The 14854-nt window shown below is 46.5% G+C and overlaps 1 protein-coding gene across 1 annotated transcript in view; it reads right to left on the bottom strand.

Moving 5' to 3' along the window:
* Positions 1-14337, bottom strand: part of LOC307080025 (DENN domain-containing protein 5B-like) — a 48382-nt gene extending 34045 nt beyond the window's left edge. Inside the window, 4 exon segments of the mRNA XM_079742588.1 lie at positions 9359-9546; positions 10837-11554; positions 11729-11838; positions 14237-14337. Coding sequence (XP_079598714.1) covers positions 9359-9546; positions 10837-11554; positions 11729-11838; positions 14237-14312 — 1092 coding nt within the window. The 5' untranslated portion in view covers positions 14313-14337.
* Between the last annotated feature and the right edge of the window lie 517 nt (positions 14338-14854).

The following is a 14854-nucleotide window of genomic DNA, read 5'->3' as shown; positions in this document are numbered from 1 at the left end:
GAGGGCGGTCTCAGTGCTATGGTGAGTTCTGAAACCAGATTGGAGGGTTTCAAAGAGCTCATGGTGGGACATTTGGTGTTTGAGCTGGGCAGCCACTGCTCTTTCCAGTATTTTGCTGAGCAAAGGGAGGATAGAGATTGGACCATAGTTGTTGGGGTCGTCTGGGTATGAGCACGGCTTCTTGAGAGTGGGGATGACTGCCGCCATTTTAAAGCTGGATGGTACTACACCAGAAGCCAGATGTTTTCCACTGGATGGCAGAGGATGGGAAGACAGGCCTTACTCAGGGAGGTGGGCATTGGGTCCAGACTGCTGGTTGAAGTACTGGCTGAGGTGACTCGTTTTTTTTACCTGCAGGCATCCAGTGGAGAGAAGGCAGATAGGCAGCACTGAGGTGACGGGGCAGTGGAAAATAAGAATCCTGTTGGGGCAGTGTGGGGCAAGGGGAGAACCCAGGAGACTGGAGCTGCCGGTGGATGGTGTCCACTTTCTGCTGGAAGAAATCCAGGAACGTGGAGCAGAGGTCAGCAGCATCCGAGGGTTTAGCAGCATCAGGAGGGTGAAGAAGACGGTTTGTGGTGGAAATTTGGGGTGTTTTTGTTGGTTACTGATAAGTGTGGAGTAATACCTTGTTTTTGCCTGGGAAAGGGCTTCTTTGTAGTTCGTGACGTGTTCTTTGAATGCTTCACGATGGACAGTGAGGCTGGATCTTCTGTATCGTCTCTCGAGCCTACGTCCTGTGGTCTTCATCCTGCGGAGTGCAGGAGTGAACCAGGGGGCAGGGCGAGGGAACGACACGTAGCGCGTGGTGAGAGCTGCTACAAAGTCCAGGCTGAGGGAGAGGGCATGGTTTCAGTGTTCCACCATGCCATCAACGGTTTGGTAGGGGGGGTGGGTCGCTAGGGAGTCGGATAGAGTGGAAAACACGCCCGTTTCTGAACGTGATGGGTCGTTTGGTGCACTGCTTTGGGAGAGGCACAGGGACCAAGAACAAGATGGAATGGTGGTCAGAGACAACCAGTTCAGTGCACTGCAGGTGGGAGGGGATAATGCCAGCACACGAGGTTCAGGGTGTGCCCTTTTGTCATGTGTGGGGCCCTGTATGTGTTTTATCACTGCAGTCAAGCAGTGATAAAACATCTGTAGCAAGAGAATAACTTCTGGAAACCAGATGAATATTAAAATTACCCAGCATGAATGAATGAATGAATCCATGCATTTAATTGGTTGTGACCAAAAGGGTAGGGGCAGAAGCTTCAGCCTTATATCAAGCCCCCCCTTCTCACATTTTTAAGAGCATCAAACAAATGTCATACATACAGTGTGTTTGCATTTACATGCATATACTTACCTACATATATACATACATACACGCCTACATATACCCATAAGGGTTAATACTTATATCCAAACATGGTTTGTATGTTGGGAGGAAGTAGGTTATTACGAGCTTTATACATAACTAACACACTTTTCGGGTTCACCAGGTCAATGGATTTCAGCAGGGTAGTAGACGGTGATTTCGGACAGATAGTGCCAGTTTGGTGAGCTCTGGTAGGAAGCAGGAAGAGGTTTTGGGGGGGGCAGTAGATTACAGCTACAGGACAACCTGTAGCTGTGTGGACCCAGTCAACATTACATTTACATTTAGGGTATTTAGCAGACACTTTTATCCAAAGCGACTTACAATAAGTACATTTGTCATAAGAAGTGAAACAATATATCGCTGTCGATACAGTAGATGTTCATAGAACTAACAATCGCTAGGCTAACCCATTCCCCGTATACAGCAATCGATAGCTAGCTACTGCAGATGCTACACAATTAAGTTCTATGAATAAATACAACGTACATTAAGTGCGTACATAAAGTGCCAGGACGTACAACATACAATGGTGGGCGCGAGGGACAGGGTGGCTATGCCGAGTCTAGGTGAACTTCGAACAGGTGAGTCTTTTACGGAAGTTTGTGAGCGACTCTGCGATCCATTCACTGGGATCTCTTTGACAAGGATGTCAGCACGATAGATGACAGCAAGCCCGCCACCACGGTCAAGGCTGAAAGGCTTTTGGATATATCCATAACCTGGGGGAGTGTCTTGGTTGAGAGTTATGTAGTCTTGCCGGTTCTGCCATGTCTCAGTAAATCATAAAGAAATCCAGTGATTTTTCTTAGATAAGGTCATGGATAAGGAGGGCTTTGTTATTTAAAGAGTGAATGTTAAGCAGCATGAATGATGTTGTCCTGGTTAGTGCAGTGTCAGGGGTGACAGTGTTGACCAACGATCACAGTTTTTTTGGATAGCAGTTAGATAGCGGTTACAGGAACCAGCTGAGATGGACCAGACGGAGGATCCACGGTAGGTCACTGTACTTCAGTAGCAGGTGTCGTCTGATGGGTTGATGGTGTAGAAAGTTTGAAATGGTAAGCAGCGTAAGTCGGCCATGACAAACGCAACATAACCGAGCCAAACAGCAATATGATCCAGACACTGATGTCTAGGGTAGCCAACGTGTTTAGGTTGCAGTGTTTCCCCTAGGATGGAGTTGCAGCAGCGGAGGTGAAATGTTGTTTTTTTTGCTTGCAAAGCGCACCCTGCCGGGAGGTTTCTATGTGTCTGTCGGCAACAAACATACAGTACATTTGTGCACAGTAATGAGCAGGGGAAATATGGAGAGATTGAACATATTACAAGTATAATATTTAAAACCATTTGTGGGGAGGGTACGTGCGACGTCTGGCCTGCAGGGGGAGTATGGGCAGGTTGGGAGCGCACGGGATTGGCCGGGGGGATTGGACCTGGTGGTGAGCAGGTGTCTGCACTCAGGCCAATCAGGGAGTGTATACTTATGTGCCTGCTTTGTGTTGTAGTGAGGAAGGAAACCCGGAGCACGGACCCCCGAGATCCCGAACAAGGGAAATACACCCGGATCCTGAAAAGACGATTTGGAACGGACCCTTTTTGTTATCGTTGGAATATTTGTGTTTTCGTTAAAAACAATAAAAACGATCTCCTGCTGAGGGACGACACCTCTGCCTGCTCGCATTTCATTGGAACCCGTTACACCATTATTTACATTTATTTAACAAAAAATATATTATATCAACAACCACCCTACAGTAAAATCACATAACACAAATACTACAACAATCGAAAAGGTCTGTGCCTCAAACCAATGCATCTTCCCATTCCCTCCTCAAAAGTAAGAAGAGAAATATTTTTCAAAACTAAAGGTTGTAGTAGGACCATAAAGAGGCCATACCTGTATGGAACGAGTTTTGGGGCTCTAGAGTCAATAATGGTGACGCTATTGAAATTGTTGCTAAATAAAAAATCCTCAAAAATAAGAAGAGAAATATTTTCAAAACTAAAGGTTGTAGTAGGACCAGAGATGGGACAAAGCCACTGTTTGGCAAGTCCCAAGTAAGTCCCAAGTCTTAGCCGTCCAGTCCGAGTCGAGTCCCAAGTCAAGACAGGGAAAGCCAAGTCGAGTCCAAGTCAGTCACACCAAAGCCAAGTCGAGTCCAAGTCAAAGTCACACCAAAGCCAAGTCGAGTCCACGTCAAAGTCACACCAAAGCCAAGTCGAGTCCAAGTCAAAGTCACACCAAAGCCAAGTCGAGTCCAAGTCAAAGTCACACCAAATCCAAGTCGAGTCCAAGTCAAAGTCACACCAAAGCTAAGTCGAGTCCAAGTCAAAGTCACACCAAAGCCAAGTAGAGTCCAAGTCCCAAACCTTTTCAAGTCTTGAACAAGTCACCATGTATTTTTACTTAATGTCAATATTAGGCTATTGATAATAATTTCAACATATCACTCTAATGAACAGTCATTTCTTATCAACACAGTTATAATATGTTCATTGTTTCTGTCTTCAAATGTGTTATGATATGCGCATGCGCCGAAATCTTATGTTGTTAAAAGTAGCCCAATAGGGCGATAAAAAACGCCCAATCTGGCAACACTGCTGAATGTCCTCACCTCCAGTGTCAACGCAAATCAATGACACCAACTGAAACGAAGCCGATATGAAACTTAAACTGTGATTCTGAAGAAAGCATAAATGATATCAAAATTCAGTTTAGATATTATTAAAGATAATGAGGATGATGATAATTGAGATTGTAGATTGGATACATTTGTTGAACGAAGGTTAACGGTTGAACAATGATTTAGTTACGATGTCTTAAGTGTCAGAGGCTGGCCAGACGGTTTCAATGGGACCAACTCAAAACGCAGCCGATATGAAACTAAAACTGTTATTCTGAATAAAGTATAAACAATATCGAAATTTCGTTTTGATATTATTGAAGTGTAGATTTGTCTACACTCGCTGTTTTCTTTTTCATCTTCATGGAAGTGAATGCGTCTTGGGTATCTAGCCCTCTAGGTGGGAAATAAGTTAGATATCTAAAACAATAAATGTTTTTGACTCAAGACATGTCGAGTCATTACAAGTCAAAGAGGCAAAGTCCGAGTCAAGTCTCAAGTCAATAGCAGTCAAGTCTAAGTCGAGTCACTTAGACTTGACTGTAATTTTGTCGAGTCGAGTCTGAAGTCATCAAAATCATGACTCGAGACCAAGTCATGTGACTCGAGTCCACATCTCTGAGTAGGACCATGAAGAGGCCATACCTCCATGGAACAAGTTTTGGGGCTCTAGAGTCAATAATGGCGACGCTGTTGAAATTTTACCATTGTGGTCGTTTTCAGTTTTGCACTTTGCAGACGGTCCCTAAGCTTGCAGCTGAAAGCCGACAGCTCATAGAAGCCAATGCAATTCACCGTTCGCCAAAGACGGCTTGTTTGGATGAAAACAATGCTGTAGCTGGTACTCTGGGTTACTACAATCAATTGTGTCACAACGATGTTTCACTGATGATCTATTGAACCGCAAACTCTGAATCTGCCAATTTATTTCTAACTTTACGGAACTTCCTCTCCATTTATGCTTTGCTCACAGCGTGAATTGACCTGGATATGAAGCGTTTCCGTAGCGCAAAATAACATTTGTTTCTAAAGAGAAGACGGAGCTCTCCTCTCCGTTTATATGCTTTACTCAGGTGTGTGAATTGACCTTGATATGAGGCGTCCGTAGCGCATTCGTAACATTCGTAATTTAAAGAGATAAGATGAAGCTCTCCTCTCCTATAGTTAAAAGAAAGAAATTCAGCAGCAGCGGTCATATTTCAGCAGCGGCGTACTGCCGCTGCTAGGTGCATATAGGGAAAACACTGGGTTGGTTGGATAGAGCATACAATCCACAAAAGCGTTTGTAGAGCGGAGATGAGAAGCGTCGACATACACGCCACCGTCCTCTCTACATCCGGGCACCAAAGACAGGTTAGGCAGGAAGGAGAGGGCCTCACTGTGACCATCTCTGCACTGGTATTAAACTTGTTTAACAGCTGATGAAACTCTCTCACAAACAGTGTGTCAGCCTTCAGCTTTAACCTTTAATACTGAACCGACTACCTACAATCAGAACCTGAGGCAGGGACATACGCTAATCTCATTCTATAACAGGACAGCATTATATTAATTATGAACAAATAGGCAAAGCCAATAGTTTGTGTTATGTGGCGAGAAAGAGTGAATCCCAGTAAGATTTGGGCCCATCAACATTCTAAGAAGAAATCTGCGTAAACCATGTTTTTAATGCATTGTGTCATTAGTTTAGGCCATAATTAAGAATAAAATAATCAAACAAAGTAGCATTGATAATTGCTAAGCGAAGCAGAAATTAGTTCACCTGTGCAGTGGGTATTTCCCCTCGGTTTTGCGGAGGGTACATTGTGTATACGGTGGCGGTTTTCCTAATGTCCGTTGGCCTGTCAGATCAACATGTCTCTCACCAGGACTGGCGATATGGTTTCTACAGTGACCTTTCTCAAGGGAAAAAATTCCAACAACCGGGAGAAATAGTCCACAGACACTAGTAGAAAGTCATTTTGTTTGAGCTCTTGGGAAACCCATCTCAGGCTCTTTCCAGCGGCATTAGACTAGATTTTGTTGAAGTTTTACTGCCATTGTTCTGTTTTCAGGTTTATATAATTGACACACCTCGAATTCTAAGCAGGTCGTGGTCTTTCCAAGATGACAGAGAAGGGTCTTTGTAGAAATATTACAGAAGTGACACGCTGGTACGTGGAGTTGGTATAGTATTGAGACTGCTACAACATGGGAGTTCAGATCCTCCATAATGCTGCATGAAGTATTGGCGTCGCTGACTTTGCCATTTTCAAAACCCTTTTGATAAAGGGCCTGGCATCGAGTCCTTCTGCTGGATCTTCCACAAGGCCTCGATGGAGATTGGAAGGTCCTCCATTATCCCGAGGAACCAGACATCCTGGTAGCACACCAGTGTGTAGGGCGGATCTGTTGTTAGAGCCGATTAGGGCATCTGGAACGGTGTTGGACTTTCCTTCCTGTATTCCCCAGTGAATGTGAATTCCTGAAGCCCGAGAGCCCTCCTGATGAGTCAACTGCTGGGTTTGTTGGTTTTAAACACCCGGAGGAAAGAGGCATGATATGCAACCCCAGTGTAAAGGCATCCATCCAGACATGTCTTCCTCTTCTCCCAGGCCCATATCACAGCACTACAGCTTGGCGGCAGTATACTTCATATCAGCTGAGGTATGATGTGTACGTCTGGCAAACGGGAGGTCAAAGGTTTGATTTCTTGACCAGTCCAGCCCCAAGTCTTTCTCAGTGGCATTAGTGTAGACCAACAAAGGAGCAGTGAAATGAGGGTGACCTAGGACAGGTGGGATTAACAGGTGTTCTTTAAGGGTATCAGAAGCAGGAACCTCTGCAAGGCTTTCAGGTTGGTGGGACTGTGAAGTTTCACAGTCTAAGCCTCTTCAGTATCAAGATGACCGCCAGCTGCAGACAAAATACGGCCCCAACATTCAGATACGTCTTGAACGGCTTACCTTTCATCATATTTACAGAGAGCACTTTTAAGCTTGTCAAGGACAGCTTGGACATCACAAAAATTAACCTTTGTTTCGGGGGCATTCCTCAGTCCAAACAACTTTAAAGTGGAACAGAGCCAGGGCGCAGATGAACACTGGGATTTCTTGGTCCATTTCCTCCTGCCAGTACCCGCTATTTAAAAGGGAAGATGAGACAGCATTACCTGCAAGACATTCCATTATCTCCTGGATTGTCGGAGTGGGGTAGGCATCCGTAATGGCATTTTGATTCACTTTATTGAAATCGACACAGAAACTCGGTTTGCCAACTTTCTTCTTTCTTTCCAAAGTAGTCAATATAGGTTGTTGTTATGCAATATAGCGCTGTTCTCCCTCTCCCTCAGCCGAACAGCCTCTGCATTGAAGAAAATCGCTCCTTCTGCAGCATAAAATGAAATCCAATCCTGGCGGCAGGAAATGCAAGGGTTTTACATCCAGCACAATCCACCACCACAGCTTTGCCTCTACAGTTCCTTACAGTTAACAACAACAACTAGGTTGTAGGGGGGTTCCACAGCTTTCACCAGGATGCCCATGACTCTGCCCAAAGGAGTGGGAGGTGCTGTCTAACGCTGACGGGGCTGTGCGGTCTAAGGTGTGAACTGACGGCAGACTGCGGACTGCGGACGGTAAAGCTGAGGGTGGGAGGGATAATGGGGCGTGGACTTTAACTGATTGAGTAAGACTGCCTTTAAATCTCCAGCAGTGAACATAAGGATGGACATAAGGAGTCCCAGTCACTCAATCTCTGCGCCAGTTCATCCTCATAGTCTTCAGACAGGAAGAATATCAATGCTGGAACGTTTCCTGACATTCTGACCACGCGAGTATGGATAAACGACACATCCCACCAGCCTCTCTCGTTCCATAGAGGACATTCCTTAAGGTGGTCATCGCCTCCTCCTCAGTCAGGGCATTTCTAGTCACGTCATTCTTGCATTCCTCCAGATATATCAGGGGAGCTGACCGGTTAGACCTCAGTCAGGCTGGGGCAGAGTCCTGAACGGGTTCGGGTACCAGCGGATTTGATTTAAACGGGTGATGAAACGTTTGTAAAATTAGTGTGTGGCGTACACGGGGTGCGATTGCCGTTTTCAAGGAGTCACGTGCAAATAAAAAAAAACATTATTAGTGAAACATCTACAAAATATGCCTGCATTTCAAAATGACGAGAGCAGTGCCTGAGCAGTGCCCCCGGCCCCAACCCGAGAAGCATGCTCGAGTGTCAGCGGACACACTATCAAACGAAGAGGATACCAGTGATGAGGCTCTGAAGTATCGGGACGAAGTTGCTACTTACATTGATTACAAAACGTCTAAAGATTACTCTTTTGATGTTTTATCGTGGTGGGGAGAGCACGTCGTTCATTTCCCAATATTGCTCAGATTTATCATAGACATCCCTGAATCCAGCCGTAGAAGTGGAAGCCGACAACCGTCAACATCTGTTTTTGCACAGCAATCTAAAGCACCACGCCAAACACCAGATAGTGTTATTCCCTGGCATTCCATCCAATGTGACAAATTTTGTGCCGACCAGGCTCGGAAATGTAATTCATGCTACTGTCGGAAAACGGGTCAGATGTGGTTATAGGTATGGCGGGTAAGGGCAGGTGTGGGTTTGAAAAATAAGACCCGTGAAGGACTCTGGTCTTTGGAGGATTGGACCGTTTAAACTTCCCATCGGGGCGCCCTGGTGGCTCACCGGGTAGAGCCGTACCATTAACGCTTAGTCCTGATCGCAGCGACCTGGGTTCAGTTCCTGCCTGTGGTCCTTTGCTGCATGTCCTCCCCTCTATCTCCCATATCTTCCTATATATCTCTTTAACTATATCTATAACTCTATAAAAAAAAGAAGCTAAAATAAAACTGAACTGAGCCAGTACCCTCGACAAGCCTTTCTCAAGTGGAAGTCGTTACGAAGGGCCTGACATCGGCTCCTGTTCTGTGGATATTCAAAACTAAGATGAGGGGGCCCAGCGAGAGAATATCCAGAATATCCAACTTGAATTTACTGAAGACAAACTTCACTAAGGGCTACGAGCGCTTCTAAGAGCCAAAATGGAGACGATTTTTCAGTTCAACCCAAATTTGTTTAACATGATCTCCCTGCAGCGATTAAAGTTAAATTCTGGAAGAAAGTGTACCATGTGAGCTTTACAGGCCGGCGACTCAATAGCATCCTAAATACGCTTACTGACTGAATAACAAGTTGAACATCAAGCTAAACATTTAGCTACCAGCAAGCAAACAACAAACTAAACAACAGTTTTCAGTATAAGCATCTGAAAAACATGGTCTTGTTGACAACATAATATTTATCAGAATGAGGCTGGGGGGATTATAAGGGCGAATTATGTTGTATCTCTCCATCATCATACCTCATGGGGCAGGTTAAGGGACGACCTTTGAACCCCGTCCCTGCCCTGGAGCCCCATCAGGAAGGGGACGGGGCCGTCCAGCAGGTGCAGCAGAGGGCCGGGCAGGACAGGGAGGTAGATGTGCTGCCACTGGAAGGGAAACAGCAGGCAGGTGATGCCCTCCGCCACGGTCATCAGACACTGCAGGTCTGGGGGGAGGAACAGAGAGGTTATAGATTAAAAGGTGCAGTAGGACTGAGGACTGTGAAGAGGGAGTCCCCGCCGTCCCCCTCTCTGCTCCCTCCCTCCGTTTCTGAGATGCCATGAAGATCCAGAAATGGACCAGGAGGGGTCTCAACTCTAAACTCTCAAACAAAGATGCAGGCAGATGCAGATATCTAAAAGAAAAGATCATCTCACAGAGCACTAAATTACACTCAAAGTAAACTTCTTGCAGGGACAATCCCGGTCTGGGTGATAAAACCATCTTAACCGTCTGTCGTGGCTTTACTTAAACAACATTTGCCAATATAATTTTTCAAAATGACTTTCTTGTAACGATTCTACTGCTAGCATTTAGTGTGAGCGCACCTGCAACGACTGTAGACAATGGCACATTGTCATTTAGCCATGTGCTTTTGGTGAACGACGACTTAAAGGGGTAGTTTGGAATTTTGGACATAGGTCCTGATTCCCAAGTTAGCCTTGGTGTTCTTTATCATTGGAGACAGTTTTCAACACATTTCATTCAGTCCTTCTAGTTGCAGAGTTCGCTCGTGCTAGGCTAGCACACGGCAATGAGCAATACTAGCCTGCTAATAAAACAGTCTTACCCACTCCACAGTACACCCAAGGCAAATCAATAATAAAACCAACCTTGCATTGCATTTTGAGGGACTTGCTGTGTCTCAGCAGCAGTGTTATATTCCTGGTAGTAGGCTACGGCAGCGGCGGACTGATACCTAGGTTAAATTCCACTGCTGCTGAGAAAGTAGTCCCTCAGAATGCGATGATTCATGCGATGTGAGGTTGGTTTTATTTCTAACATTATTCTATCAACACAGACATTTACATCTATAGTCTGGCGTTATAATTGATTTAACTCGGGTGTACTGTGGAGTGGGTAAGACTGTGTTATTAGCGGGCTAGTATTGCCCGTTGCCGTGCGCTAGCCTAGCACGAGCGAACTCTGCAACAAGGAAGTTGAAAACTGTCTCCAATGATAAAGAACACCAAGGCTAACTTGGGAACCAGGACCTATGTCCAAAATTCCAAACTACCCCTTTAAGAACACTACAAAATGCCTCATCACAAAGTCGAAAGTGCTGTTCCCACTATCCAACTCCCCCCATAACTCGTACAGTCACAGTTGATTTATTGCACTACAAATTAACTACTGGGATGTTTCTCATCCTCTGACCGTGGACGCTTAATGGAGGCCAAGTCCAGGCCGCCTCAAGCAGACGGTCCAGTGGAGCTTCAGCGCCAGAGGGGATTACCTCGAGAGTACAGCAGGACCTGCACCTCCAGCATCAGGCAGGTGAGCAGCTGAACCATGTTGTCCACCCCCAGCAGGGCGAAGGCTTCCCCCAGGGGGTAGTCTCCCAGGGGCAGGTCTGTTGCGTCGGGTTGCTGGCACACGATGGGCCCCTGGACCCCGTGGAACCGGAGGGACCGCCCCGGGGGTGGCAACGGCACCTCGTACAGGACGTTGTGGATGTAGCTCTCCAAGGGGAGTGGGGGGGCCGCCGGGGACATCACAGCCTGGTACAACTGGGACAGGAAGTGGCGGGCGGCCTGCAGGAAGGGGAGGGGCATGAGGAGACAGAGGGCCTTGGAGCCGTACAAGGTGTCACCGGCCGGGTCAAAGGACGCCGTGCAGCCCGGACAGGAAGAGCCTCCCCCCCCGCCGGCCAGGGAGTCGGCGTCGGAGCCGTCCAGACTGCTGAGAAGGGACTCCATGCTGCAGGCGGAGGGAGAGGACCCATAGGAGGAGGAGGGGGAGGAGGCGGAGCTCGAGGCCTGGTGCTCCACGTGGTGCATCTGGAACAGGGTCTGCATGGCGCTGGTGATACGGGGGTTGGTCACCCGCTCGTAGAAGGTGTGGACGAAGCCGTAGGTGCGTGTGCCGTCGTCGGCGGTGATGGTGAAGGAGTGGAAGAGGGGCTCCCGGCCGTCTGACTGGGTCCGGAACACCAGCCCCCGCGGCATGCACAGCTGAGGGGGGGGAGGCAGAAGACAGGGAGGGAGAAAGTCTTCAGAACAACCACTTATAAAAATAAAACAAGCTATTCTGTAAAAGACAAAAGCAGAAGATGAAATCTCTCTCCCATTTATGAAATAAACAATCCTTAGATCAAAAGAGCATTTTGAGCAATTTGTCGAACTCACCAGGTTGACAGCATCTTTATTAAAGGGACAGCGGTCGGTGCTCTCTGGGTAATGGACTAGAACCTTCGACTTAAACGACCTTCGGATCGGGCTCTGGTCAAATCCTTCTCCTGACAGAGAGAGAGAGAGACATTTATTAAGTTCCTTATGTTCTGTATTATTCACAAAAAAAGCAATAGATCATTCTTTAGTATGACCAACACAACATTGGAAGCAGTCAACATAAAAACTGCTCTTTCATTTAGGCCAGGCCAATGTGTTGAGATTAATTGATATTATAACCTCTTTATTTAGCTATTTTTGCTTTCACAGCCTTTGAGATTTGCATATCGCGTTCTAATTTTACTGTCAGGAAGTGGAAGACGGCTCAGCTTAATATCCGCCTCAATGGCTATATATATTTTTCTAGACTAATTTTATACATTTCAGGAAAAGATCAAGCTGGTCAACGATGAGCTTGGTAATGCAGGAACTGCAGCACCAACCATCAATGTCCAGTTGACTAACTGAACTGACCCCGCTGTCATGGTGTTGAAGCACCGGGATGTGATGGGTCAGGACGCAGTGGGGATGTGAGGGGGGGAGGGAGGCCCAGAGGAGAGCTAGATGACATCAACAACTAAATATAAAACAATAGATCAAAGATAATTGGATAGATACAGACAGACAGACAGACAGACAGACAGACAGACAGACAGACAGACAGACAGACAGCCAGACAGAGATGTGCTAGTTGCTATGGCAGCCCTGGATGTTGATGGGTGGAGGAGGGTGAACATGTAAACAAGTGGTCAGCAGCTTCTCATCTCCCAACAGCAGCTAACAAGGTAACCAAGGTAACCGCGCCCACAGGGCCACCCAGCCAGGGGCTGGTTTGATCTACTGGTGGGTTCAACTGTAAGGCGAGTGGCGACAGATGTCGGTCCTTATGGAGTGATCAGAGGAATGTATTGCAGTCCTCGCACAGCCACAAATACTATATTTGCATTTTCTCTTTCGAGGAATTTTATTTTTAGTTAGTTTCTGTCAGGATGAAAAGAGTGCTAGCTGCTTGTCACCAAACAAAGTGACTTACAGTGAATACCGATACATTCAGGCTGGGTTAGGCATCTCGCTCTAAGATATCCACAAGTACATGGTGGACACTGGGTATCGAACATAGAACCTTTTGGCTTAAAGTGGAGCGCTCTAGTCACTAGGCCTTCCTGCCCCTCTGACCTGATACATCTATAGAGAAGAACGTTGACCAACAGATTTATACTGTTTAATATTATTCACTGAAACCAACCATCCTCATGGTCGCCCGTTCTTAAATCAGGATGGATTAGAGTGCTTGTGTGTGTGTGTGTGTGTGTGTGTGTGTGTGTGTGTGTGTGTGTGTGTGTGTGTGTGTGTGTGTGTGTGTGTGTGTGTGTGTGTGTGTGTGTGTGTGTGTGTGTGTGTGTGTGTGCGCGCGTGGTTAGCTTTGGATGATGCTAGTATTATACATGAAGGAATAGAGGAGACTTCTGCCTCTCTGTCCTCATCAACGCCCTGATTCAACGAGACTCGGCGTCCAGATATGAACCATGGAGGGAGAGATGTGGTTAGGCAGCAGAAGACTGTGGAATCTATTGAGAGCCTCAAAAGAGCAGACTGTCTGTACACACACACACACACACACACACACACACACACAGTGCTAAGGCAAAAGTACTGTGTGTGTATCAATCACAATCCTTTTGACAGTTACAGGTGATGAAAGAGTGCTGCGTGCTCACACACACGCAGGATGTATTTGAGATTGTTTGATCAGATATACAGATCCTTCCCAAAAGGAAGATCGCTGTACTGCACTGTACTCCTGTTACATAAGAGCTCGGCTGCGCTTTGTTGTCTACCAGAATTGAATTGCTGTCCTCATTCATTAATGTGACACTAGTGATGCATTAGAAAAGACATGATAAACAGCATCATGCAGTAATGAGGTTTCTTGTACGGCAGCAAGCAGTGATGAGTTCCCTTGTACACAGCATCATGCAGTGATGAGGTTTCTTGTACGGCATCATGCAGTGACCGGGTAGCAGTGCCTTGATGAGTGCTATGCTAACTGGATGTGTAGGCCAGCCCACATCAGCTCTGTAGTAATGAAGGTCGATATGTCCATATTTGAGCAAGGACCGATGGACTATTTTACCGTTGTATTTATTTGTGTAAATCGAACGTTTTTGAGAGACCGTTAACGCTTGGTTTGATATGAAACAGTGGACAAAGCCCGTTTAGATTCCATTAATTGCATGGCCATGATTTTGATCTTTCCTAAATCTATAAGGATCAGGTTAAAGGTATACGGTCTGTGTTCCCCGGTAATGAGGAATGGTGTGATGTTGGTCAATATCCCAAAAGGTTTCCATCGTTTTGCTGTCATATACGCTGACAGAGGAACGCCTCCATCAACAGACTCCACGGTGCCTATCGTTACAGGCGTCAGCCTGAAGAAGCTCTTATCTAATGTCGTTAATAACGCACCTGCTAGATGTTGGGGTTCGAGGCCGCAGTCCGGGTCCACTCCGACCACCGCGAAGTACTGGGCGAATCCTGTCATCTTCTAACCTTTATTCTACTCCATGTCCATCTTCATATCCAATAAACCACGTCTGACTATCCAAGGCTGTGTTGTGTTGCTGCCTTCTGGTCCAGTGGTTCGGCTGTGACGCGAGTATCAGTCCCCAGTAGGGTGTTGTTCCGACTGGGAGGAGACTGGCCGTCCCAGTATCAGCACCAGTACGGTGTTGTTCCAACTGGGAGGAGACTGGCGGTCCAAGTATCAGTACCAGTAGGGTGTGGGACTGGGAGGAGACTGTCCGTCGTTGGGACGGACGTTGTTCCCTTGTTCGTCTTTTTAAAGATACATTATGGACAATTTAATGGCATCTAGCGGAACGGACTTCTCTGAAGTTTGTTTTTTTGTATTATCCAATGAAAAGAAGATGTTTGTGTTTCCGTTCCGTTAGAAGAGCCCTTTATGTTCCCGTGCCAGACCAAGATCACTCGTAGATTGCAAGTTGGTCTGGGGAGTCTGCTGTCATTTTCTTCAGCACAAGAGGCGTGATCAACGGGCCTAGTTCAATTGACTGTGTACGCATT

The sequence above is a fragment of the Pollachius pollachius genome (genome assembly GCF_949987615.1).
Source record: "Pollachius pollachius genome assembly, chromosome: 9".
NCBI classification, from domain to species: domain Eukaryota; kingdom Metazoa; phylum Chordata; class Actinopteri; order Gadiformes; family Gadidae; genus Pollachius; species Pollachius pollachius.
The sequence above is the reverse complement of the archived record's forward strand: the minus strand, read 5'-3'. Positions and strand labels throughout refer to the sequence as shown.